The sequence below is a fragment of the Mastigoproctus giganteus genome, chromosome 7 (assembly GCF_048544385.1).
Source record: "Mastigoproctus giganteus isolate SK-2022 chromosome 7, ASM4854438v1, whole genome shotgun sequence".
NCBI classification, from domain to species: domain Eukaryota; kingdom Metazoa; phylum Arthropoda; class Arachnida; order Uropygi; family Thelyphonidae; genus Mastigoproctus; species Mastigoproctus giganteus.
In genome coordinates this window covers 170,816,045-170,828,249 of record NC_143581.1, presented here as the reverse complement: position 1 = coordinate 170,828,249, position 12,205 = coordinate 170,816,045, and the positions used below count along the sequence as shown (strand labels likewise).

The 12,205-nt window shown below is 37.8% G+C and overlaps 1 protein-coding gene across 1 annotated transcript in view; it reads left to right on the top strand.

Annotated features, from left to right (window-relative positions):
* The window catches only part of LOC150083332 (death-associated protein kinase 1-like), a 574,715-nt gene that overhangs the window by 425,291 nt on the left and 137,219 nt on the right, over nt 1–12,205 (top strand). Inside the window, exon 18 of the mRNA XM_090377188.1 lies at nt 7,261–7,359. Within this exon, the coding sequence (XP_090233314.1) occupies nt 7,261–7,359 (99 nt within the window). The remainder of the gene's footprint in view (nt 1–7,260; nt 7,360–12,205) is intronic.

Genomic DNA, 12,205 nt, shown 5'->3' with positions numbered 1-12,205 from the left:
CAGTCCATCGTAGTCGCCTTTACGGAAGCAATAACCCTTCCCTTTACCCCTAATGGTAGTTACCTCTTTGAGTAAATCCCACTTCAGCACACTGTGATCACTGCCACCTAGTGGATCATTTATCTGCAGATTCTTAATGCATGAAGAATCACTGCTGATAATCAAATCAAGAGTATTACTCCCTCTAGTTGCCTCCCGAACATGCTGATGTAGAAAACAATCATCCAATAAATCCACAAAAGCCCTGCTAGTGTGTGAGTAACCAGCCCCCAAATTCCAGTCAATATCTGGGAAATTAAAATCTCCCATTATAAGACACTCTGATTTACTGGCCCACTCTATTTCCCTGTACAGTTCCTTATTATACTCATCAGAGTCATTAGGCCTATAGCACACTCCTACTCTCGATTTTGATCTCCCAATGTTTATATCACACCAAACTGACTCCACACTGCACTGTCCAGCGATGTCGACTGGCTTCACTTCCTTGGTTTTTATGTGTTTCTTAACTAATAGCATAACCCCTCCCCCCTTCCTATCCTGTCTATCCTTTCTGTAGATGTTGTACTCCCCAAATTGCAGTTCTGCATCCCTTATATCTGTGTGACACCACGTCTCTGATATCCCAACAATATCTGCCTTCGATGTTTTGAGCAATACCTCAAATTCATCAAATTTATTTACTAAACTCCTAGCATTGGTGTACACGCAAGTATACCTGCACCTGTTTCTATTCTTAGCTACCCTAACACAACCCATGTGTTTACTTGTACCGCAATGGCTCCCAGCAGTCTCTGAAATACCATGCATCTTGTTTTTCAGGCTTCTGCTCATTCTAATAGAAGCAGTGCAAGAATCTCTTTCACCTCTGCCAGTGGCTACTGTCAATCTATTGGTCTTTGTCTCCCCCCAAGCTAGCAGTTTTCCGACCCACCTAACACTGCCTCGATAGCATCAGCAAATATTCTTGCACCCTTTCTATTTAAGTGTATCCCATCCCTGTAGAAGCAATCTCTCCTGTTAACAAGTACAGTCCAGGCTGAAAAAAATTCTACCCCTTGAGCCTTGCACAATCTTTCCAGGGCCGAATTGATCGACAAGGCTCTCATCATATACTCCCTCCTATCGTGTCTGGGCAGAATTGCAGACACTTTCAAATTCAACCCTAATTCTCGGCTTTTGTTCAACAGTGACCTGTACTTGTTAAGTAATTCTGCCGGTCTCCTACTCTTAATATTATTAGTGCCAACGTGTACAACTATATCACCTTTTGTGCCCTTAAAAGATGATATTCGCTCTACAACGTCATCAACCTTTGCCCCTGGCAGACATACCCTGGTCCTGTTCCACCTATCTTTTTTAGCATTAGCATTAGCATTAGCATTAGTAGAGGCATACGATGCAAGAAAGCAAGCTTATTCAGCATCAGCCAAAAAAAAAAAAAAAAAAACCCACTCCCATTTCACCCCTCCGTTCGTTCGAAATACCTGTCCAGTTGAGCTTTAAATTTGTTTAGGCTATCAACTTCAACAACAAGTGATGGAAGTCGGTTCCACCAACCAACCACCCGCTGGCCAAAGGCAAATTTCCGCACATCTATCCGACATCCGTCCTTCCTCAATTTGAATTTATGCCCTCTGAGGTGATTATTCTGAGAAAGATGAAGAATCCCATTGGCATTGAGCATGCTCAAACCATTTAAGGCCTTATACACCTCTATCAGATCACCTCGCCGGTGCCTAGTCTCCAGACTCTGTAATTTGCAAAACTTAAGCCTTTCTTCGTAAGAGCAACCCTTTGTTCCATTTACTAATCTTGTTGCCCTTCTCTGTACCCGTTCCAGCAGCTCTACATCCTTCTTGAAATGAGGCCTCCAGACCTGTATACAGTACTCAAGATGTGGCCTAACCATTGCCTTATACAAGGGAATAATCACCTCCTTATCCCTGCTAGAAAAATTCCTGTATATCATTGACAAGACACCATGAGCTACTCTTGCAGCTCGTCTGCACTGCTCAGAGAACTTCATATCTCCCTGCACAATTACCCCCAGGTCCTTTTCATTCTCCACCACTGTCAGTGCAGTACCGCAGAGTTGATACGTTGCTCTGGGGTTACTGTTTCCCATATGTAGTACTTTACATTTGTCAATGTTAAACTTCATTTGCCACCTCTCAGCCCATCTGTTCAACCTTTCCAGATCCTGTTGCAGCAGCATAGCGTCAGTAGTGTCCTTAACGACCCTGCCAACCTTTGTATCATCTGCAAACTTGGACATTAAACTTGATATCCCATCATCAATATCATTCATAAACACCGAAAACAACAACGGACCCAACACTGAACCTTGAGGAACTCCACTAATAACATTAGTCCACGTTGAGCAGTGTCCATTGATTACCACTCTCTGTCTTCTGCCACTCAACCATCCCCTTATCCATAGTAGCAATTTGCCTCCAATGCCACACTGCTCCAATTTGTGCAGCAGTCTTCCATGTGCAACAGTATCAAAAGCCTTTCTAAGATCCAAATATATAATATCAAAGTTATTCCCTGCATCCAGTTCTTTTGTGACTACATCATAGTATCCAATCAAATTGGTCAGGCAAGACCTGCCCTTAACAAAACCATGCTGCGTCTGAGCTATAACTGAATTCTTGTCTAGATGATCCTGCAGTGCTTCTTTAACCAGTGCCTCCATTTACAAAGCATGTTCCCCGTTTCCCTGACAATAGAGTCACCAACAACTACTAGTTCCTTCGGGGCCAGCGCATTCTGCCTTGGGGGTTGTCTCTGTGTCACGCGATGCCCAAGTGCAAGCTCTGGCGTTGATGTGGGCAGCTGAGAGCTTGATGGGCTCCTCAATTTAGTTTCTTCGAGGGCATCCACCCTGTCCTTCAAGCTCTCATATAGGCCCACAAGAACGCCGAGTTGTTGCCTGATATCGATACACTCCTTGCATCGCGCACACACAAAGACATCCCCCTTGGCAGTACCATGTCCCGTACCCGATTGCTCTGCAAACATCAAGCAAACAGTGCATTTTATGAGCAAAGGGTGTTAGAAAGAATAGAACAAAATCCAGGAATTTCGACAAGGAGGGTTGCTCTGCAAGAGCGTGTACTGAGTCATAGCAGTGTGTGATGAATTTTACATCTCCAATTACTGTACCCCTACCATATCCAGTGTGTACAAGGTCTCAGCAATACAAACTACCCTCCCAGAGTGAACTTCTGCCAATGGATGCAACAACAATGTGTCCTGAACCCCCAATTTTTAAACAACATTTTGTTCACTGACGAAGCTGGGTTTACTTGTGATAGTATTTTTAATTTTCATAATTGTCACATTTTGTCCGACGAAAATCCTAATGCAATTCACGAGTCACAACGTCAGTAACGTTTCTCATTGAATGTCTGGGCAGGACTACTAGGCGACCGTCTAATTGGACAACACTTTCTGCCAAACAGGCTAACAGGAGAGCTGTACCTTCAGTTCCTACAGAATGTTCTTCCAGACCTCCTTAATGATGATAATGTTCCACTGCAGCAATGCCAGAACATGTGGTTTATGCATGATGGTGCACCGGCACATTTTGCACGAGTTGTGACTTGGTATCTAACTTAGAAGGTACGGTCAATGGTGATTAGGTAGAGGTGGGCCTGTAATGTACCTCCCAGACTTAAATCCTATGGATTTTTGTATCTCGGGTCATGTAAAAAGCTTGGTGTACACTTCTGATATTAACACAGTTGAGGAATTACAGCGTCGGGTTGAAGGAACCTTTCAGCAAATCAGGAATGCCTGGATTCGCAACTCAATTCTGAGAAGACTACAAAGCTGCATACGGATGCAAGGGCAGCATTTTGAACATCTTTTGTAACATCTGTAAAATCCTGTGGTGTTGAAACCAAAAATTAAAAATGTATTATCTTATTATGTTTAATAAAACCACTCTTAGCAAAAGATCACAGCTTTTTACTGAACTAGTGCTCCCATAGTCTGTCGTGGATCTTAACAGAAAATGTGCATTATCTCGAAAACTATTTATTTGCGACCCGATGTTCACTGGGACTTTTTTGCTTATTTTATTTGTACTTTTCACCTTTAAATTATTGTTCATCATTTTTGAAACACCCTGTATATAAATGCAAAGAAGAGAAGGACAAACCCACATGGGAGAGAATTAGATACTCCAACTGATGTTGCCACTGAACTCAACAGTTCCTTTGCATCAATATTTACAGAAGAAAAATCCTTTGTGTCAATGAGAAATTATGGGAGTAAAGTTGAAAAATATGTAATTAATGATAATGAAATTTCACATGATTACTTAATGAAAAAACTTTCAAGCCTATAGGCAGATAAGGCTCCTGGGGTTAATAGCATATACCCTATAATTTTAAGGGAGGCAGCAAGTGAGTGCATTGAACCATTGAGACTAATTATGAGTGCTCACTGGACTCAGGAGAGATTCCATTGGATTAAAAAGTGCCAATGTATCTCCAATACATAAGGGTGGTTCTAGGAATGAAGTAGGAAATTACCGACCGGTCAGTCAGTCTTCAATAATAGCGAAAATCAAGATCGAAATTCAAGCTCATTTTAACAGAAATTGAATTCTGAAGGATACGCAGCATGGTTTTGTAAAGGGAAAATCATGTTTAACAAATATGGTTAGCTATTTTGACAAGGCCACTCATGACCTGCTTTAAGGGAATAATTTCGACATTTTTTATTTGGATTTCCCACATGAACAGTTACTTTATAAGCTAGAACAGGTTGGAATTGCATTGAAAATCCTTAGATAGTTAGCAGGAGGCAGAGGATTGTGATAAACAGTTAATCCTCAGATTGGGTTAATGTAAGAAGTGGGGTTCCCCCATAATCATTATTGGGAGCACTATTATTTTTGATTTTCTTAAATGACATCAATGAAGGGATAGAGGGCATGATGTCTAAATTTGCAGCTGATATAAAGATTAGTAGAGTAGTTAATGATCACTGCCAAACAGAGCTTCTTCAGAGTGACCTAGATAGACTTCAGGAATGGTCAGAAAAATGGCAGCTATGCTTTAATCCAACAAAGTTTAAGGTATTACACCTGTGGAACAGTAACCCCAAAATAACTTATACACTTGGTGGAGTTGAACTAAAGTCAGTAGTGGAAGAAAGGGACTTTGGGAGTTGAGATACTGTCAGACATGAAGTTCTCCAAGCATTGTAGGCAGGTTGCAAGGAATGCCCATGGTGTTCTATCAATGATTTCCTGAACATTTGCTAGTCATCCCCCTCCCCCCATACTTCTCCTTCAACCCATGCACGGTACTAAGTACTGTAGGTCTTGATACCTTTCGTGTTTGGGGTTTACATAAAAAAAAAAAAAAAAAAAAAAAAAGTAGAGATAAGGAGTCATAATCCCATTATATAAGGCTATTTTTAGATCACACTTGGAATACTATATTCGAGTGTGGAGACCACACACCTAAAAAAAGATATCAAGCTTCTTGAAAGAGTACAGAGATGGGTAACTTGTCTGGTGAGATCAACAAAAGGATGTCCTTATGAGGAAAGACTTCGAATATGTGGGTTGCACAGTTTGGAAACTCGGCACCATAGAGGCAACTTGATTGAGGTGTTTAAGGCTCTGAGAGGCAATAGTAAAATGAATGAGGACAAAATTTTCAAGATTATAAATGATGCTAGAACTAGGGGACATAAATTCAAGTTACGGGGGGAAATGTTTAGATTGGACTGCAGGAAGTTTTATTTTAGCCAGCTAGTTATAAATTTCTGTAAAAATTACCTACTTGGGTGATAGAGGCTAACAGTTTAAAGAAATTCAAAGGTCAGCTGGATAGTTACCTACAGGAGGAGGGAAATGCATAAGTTGTCTGTTTCCTTTTCTCTTATTATTTATTTTATTTAGTTTTATTATTATTATTATTTTTTATTTATATATATATATATATTTTTTTTTTTTTTGGGTAGTGCAGAAAGCCTAAGCCTTAGGCTTCCTTGCACCATAGCCATTACTAATACTAATACTTCAGTGAGACAATTGGAACAGATGTCAAGACCAGTACATTGTGCAGGCCAGTTCAGGACAAAAGCCCAGTTATCCTCCTAAATAATGCCAGATGCCATCCAACTTGATGTAGACCCTACTGTTCTCGGACCATAGACCAGTGGAAACTTGTACATTGGAGTGATGAGTCACATTATGTCATCTATCAGTCTGACTGTCATGTCTGGATGTGATGGGTATCCAGAGAAAGCTACATGGTGGACTGTATTTTTTTGACAATGAATTTTGGTGAAGGCTGCATTATGGTCCATGAGTGTTTTTCATGGACCATATCTATGCAAAACCATGAATGCTGAAGTCTCTCTAGATGTCCTGGACAATAATGCATTACTTATGTTGTGGCAGCACATCAGGAAGTGACCAATACCTGCATCAGCAGGACACCTCTCCACATCATATTGCTCATGTTGTGTTGGACTGGTTTGAGGATATCAGCATTGAAAAATTAGACTGGTAATCCAGCAACCTGATCTCAATCCCATAGATACCGATCTAACTCTGTTATGAGTTAGATCGGTGGTTTTCAACTGGGGTGCTGCGGCACCCTAAGGTGCCGCAACAACATTCCAGGGGTGCCGTATAATTTGGGTTTAAGTTACTTAAACTTATTTTTTTTTAAAAATTTATATGTTTATTTCATTATAAAAAGATGTACAATATCTTTTTAATTTTGTGGTAATCTATGATTGATGTTTACTTAGTACTTCAATGTTTTTTTAATATTTTACACACACACACACACACACACACACACACACACACACACACACACACACACACACACACACACACACACACACACACACACACACACACACACACACACAGAATCGGATCTAACAGGCAGAATAGTGAGTAGGGGTGCCATTATTAAAAAAAAGGTTGAAAACCACCGAGTTGGATCATCGGGTGAATGTGAGAAGAGACCGTTCAGTTAAATAGCTTTTTTCCTCACTGCTTTGAAAACCAAATAGTGGAAAATATCAGTGTTCCAATGAGATTAGGACTGTCATAAAGACTAAAGATTTCAGCACTCAAGCACACGTTATTGGGTTTCCTTTAAATAAAGTTATTTATAAATGTGCAAGTGTCCAAATATTAACGGTAGAGGTAGTTTATACTAGCTATATGTATTAAGTTGGGTTTTTTTTTTTTTTTTTTTTTTCCCCTAGATGGGTTTATATCCTCTTCATCTAGCAGCCAAGAATGGTCATGTAGAAGTAGTCAGATGTCTTTGTCTTGCTGGTTCTAATTCTGAGCAAAAAAACCGGGTATGTTTAATTTTAAAAAATTGGTATTACAGTGAAATTGTGATTTAATTTTTAACTTGTTTCTCTTCTCATCCAAGGCACTGAATGGACAAATCATGGGAATGTAAATGATTGGGTAAAATGAATCCGCTCATCCAGTACTATGAAACATTATCTAATCCCAAGAATACCATCTAATTATTTATTTATTTTTTATTATTTTTTTTTTTTCAGCTGTATTACACATTTATTATATCACTGTACAGTGAATGTATATTTATGCTTGTTTTGATTTTGATATGGAAATTCTCAACCTTTATTTCACAAAATAATCCATTAAATTGTGTTAATCATTTTAACACAATTTTTTGGATTATTTTGTGAAAATGGGCTTTGGTTAGGAACCTAGTTCCATTCATAACACTGGTCCAGTAAGAAAGTAGGTGTTCATTATATGTTGATTACTTGAGGAATGCATTGTATTGAATACCCAAAGGCTGCCTCTATATGAAACTTCAAGGATTTTTATACTGGGGTTGTGTAAAATCCCTTCATCAACAGAAATTGAAGGGTACTGATTTTGAAGAATCTTGAGTAAACATAGTTAATCATAAAATTACACTGGTCGTTAAAATTAACTTTTTTTTTTCCCCATCAATGATGTAAACACTTTTCTAAACTAATTTTGCACACTGACTTCAAATATTTTCTTGGTTTTTTCTAATGTGTGCAATTTTTGTAATTCAACTGCTGATGACATTAGCATTAGCAGAGGCATACGATGTAAGAAAGCAAGATTATATAGCAGCAGCCAAAAAAAAATCCCGTTTCACACATCCATTCACTCCAAGAGGTTGTCTAGTTCTGCCTTGAACTTTTTTAAGTTGTTGACCTCCACTACAACAGATGGCAGTTTGTTCCAACTATCAACCACCTGCTAGCTAAAGGCAAATTTCCACGCATCTATTTTACAATTGTCTTTCCTCAGTTTGAATTTATGTCTCCTCGGGTGAGTAAACTGCGCAAGAGGAAGAATCCCATCAGCATTGAGCTTGCTCAAACCATTCAAGGTCTTATACACCTCAATTAGATCACCCTGTAGGTGCCTAGTCTCCAGAGGCTGCAATTTTCAGAACTTAAGCTTTTCTTGGTTACGGTAACAGCAACCCTTTGTTCCACTCACCAATCTCATTGCCCTTCTCTGTACTCGTTCCAGCAGCTCCACATCTTTCCTAAATGAGGCCTCCAGACCTGTACACAGTACTTAAAGTGTGGCCTGACCATTGTCTTATACAAGGGCACAATCACTCCCATGAACTACTCTTGCAGCCTGTCTGCACTGCTCACAAAACTTCATATCTGACTGCATAATTACCCCCAGGTCCTTTTCATTCTCCACTACCCTGAGTGTAGTACCACCTAATTGATACGTTACTCTGGGGTAGTGGTAACCCCAGAGTAACGTATCAATTGGGTTACTGCTACCCATATGCAGTACTTTGCATTTGTCAATGTTAATATTTAACGTATCAGTTGGGTTACTGCTACCCATATGCAGTACTTTATATTTGTCAATGTTAATATTAATGTAAATTAATTAAGACAATTTCATTACTGAACACATGACACTAGTTACAATTTCATTTTTATCACCTTCACATTTTAAACCCAGTGTACACTTTATACACAATTAAAGTAATATAGTACATATTGTAAAAGAGATATTTACAATTTAATGCTCTGAAGATGTTTTCCATTGATACACTTTCTCCAGAATGCTGCAGTACAACATCTAGCAGTAGTCTGCCATCATACTACTAATGTTTGTTCCAGAAACATTAGTATCAAGTTTTCACTTACTACTATCTTGATTTAATCATCCTATCTGCTCATCACTCACCAGGCCAAGGTTTTTAGGAAAGAAATCGAAATGTGAATGCAAGAAATGTAGTTTCAGCAACATATGACATCACATTTCTCTATATGCATCAAGAATTTTCAAAAATCCGTCTTTGTATGTAGAGAACTGTAGTTATCCAAAGAGTTTCCACAATGACATGCTAATACGTTGGAGTATTTTTCAAAGCTTTCATCATGCAGAAGATCTGATTTGAAGCCACACAAATATTCCCTCATTCACTTTGTGGCACTGATCTTTGGAAATTTCTGACATGAGTAATGAAATTCTTCCAAATTCACCTTACCTATCACTTTCACAAATATATTCATTAGGCCAGGAGAAGTGGAAGGAAAATCTTCATTGGATCCACTAATGGAACATACTTAACACTACTCATTCCTAGCTCATATGTGCTTGTTTGAGGCCAGTCAAGTCTGATGTAATGGTCTTCAGTAGAATGGCTGTACCATAGGCATAGGAAACAATGTTTTGTCAACACTCCTTACGTGCCCATTAACATATAATGATTTTCAGGTCATCACAGGTAATGCATGAATGAGTGCTGTAATCAATTGCTTTGAGTAGTGTCTTTACATTATAGTATGTCTCCTTTATGTGAACAGAGTGGGTAGCAGGGATGGACAACTTTAAGTTCCCATTATGCAAGAATTTTAAAATTTCACTGTGAGGAATCAATAAATGTGATATGTACTTGCAATAATTCCCTGAAAACTCCATTGATATCATGGCAGTAGCAGAGCAGACTATTTACTGTAAAGGATGTCACCAAAGCATAGTTTCTTTTTTTGATAGTGAGATACTTTGGCATTCTTTGAGCAGTTTTGGTATTGTTATTAATTTTGTAGAAGTTGCACACTTTCCTGACACTGGATTGGTAACTTGTCCTAAGTTTTTATGCCTTTTCTTCATATTAGGGCCTTCCTTACAAAGTGTAACTGCTTTACTAAGCTTAAATAGTGCCCAGTCAATTCTTTTTAACTGTCTGTGTTGTCACTTCATAAATTTAACATGTGAAATAGTCAAAATATTTTAGTTACAAGTATAGCTTTACCCTCTATTTGTGTTAGCATTTAGCATTAGTTGAGGCATATGATGCAAGAAAGCAAGCTTATACAGCATCAGCAAAAGAAAAAAAAAAAAAAAAAAGCCCTTCCCATTTCACACATCCGGTCACTCCATCCGGTCCAGTTCAGCCTTAAATTTATTTAAGCTATCAACTTCCACAACAACAGATGGAAGTCTATTCCAGCAATCAACTACCCATTGGCTAAAGGCAAACTTCCGCACATCTATTCTACAACTGTCTTTCCTCAATTTGAATCTATGCCCCCCTCAGGTTCTTAGTCAGCAAGCAGAAGTATCCTGTCAGCATTGAGCCCGCTCAACTGTTGATGTGTTATATACAACTAATTATAAAATAATTCATCACATAAATGTAAACAGTGCCTGATTAGACATGAGGAGTAGCATGACAGAAACAACTAATGATCGTATAGCTGTGATGGTTATAACCATTCAAATATGTACATGAATTGGAAACAGAATATTACAGAATATTACCCAAATTGTGCAAATATCACTAAATAGCAGTTTTTTGTAAATAAAAAATTAGGCTGCATACATATTTGGAAACTTCATTTTAATTTGTAAATATTGTTATTGACACATTTCTGGAGGTCACTAGCATAAAACAATAAAAACAATTTGCAGTTTCTGGTTTATTGGACTTTTCTGTTTGTGCAATATCTATTATAAACAGGTACTAAACTCTTCTTTAGTCAAAATGATTGATTAGAATCTTATTACTCAATCATTTGCAATGATACCGATAGCTGGAATTCTGTGGGTTTTTATGTTATTATGGTGAAATGTTTTTACATTATTATGGTGAAATTTGCTTCACTTAATTTGATTCATTAAACTTTAAAAACCTCCTTTTTGCCTGCCTCCTTCACTTAAATTTAAAAGTGTTATGTGATATGTTCATTTTCAGGCATTGAAATTTATCATATACAGGCACTCCTTGACTTATGTACTTACTAGGTTTTTTTTTTTTTTTTTTTTTCATGTACATAATTCTGTTTTGTATGTAAGTCCAACTTCGGTCTTATAGATACTAAATATGTGTACAGTACAACTCATCGAGATTATAACTCCCCCAACAAACTTAACGAGGCCATATGCATGGTATTGTGTACAGCATTTTATGATTTGTAAACAAGTTAAATGAGGCTCAAACACACAGTGAATAATAATATAGAGCACAGTACTGTATAGCATAAAAACAAGATACAGTACACAAGAATAAAAATAAACAAAAGGTTAATTTGCTCACATTATTGTCGGTGATTGATATTTCTGTTCAATGATATTTTTTTTGGGGGGGGGGTTGTAAAACAGTAAAAAAGATAAACAATCAATAGCAAAGAACACAGCACACACAAATTGCAATTAGCATGATATGCGCAAGTGAGATATGAAATTACAAGTTTGCAAAGCTTAAAAAATAGGAATGAAGAGAAGATTCTGAAAATTTATTTATGTTTTTTATATATGATTGAAGATTTCAGTGAAAGGGAAACACATTTCACCATAACAACGTAAACCCACAGAATTCCAGCTATTGGTATTATTGCACTAATCAGATGCTTTAGAAAAATATCACAAAGTCATTCAAAATTGATTCTTATAATCAAACATGGCAATAAATGGTGTTGGAGTTGTTGGAGTAGGGGTTTTAGGAGCATGTGACTAAGGCCATATTGCTCCATTTATACTGTCTGTACATTATGTGTGTTCTGTGGTCGATTTTCTGTTTGCTAGACAAAAAATCCGAGTTTCTGGGACAATAAACGGTGAAAATGTAGTGCATTTTAATGAAACCATTAAAATGCACTACACTTTCACCATTTGGATTGGTTTTTGAAATTTGATTCTATAAAGTGG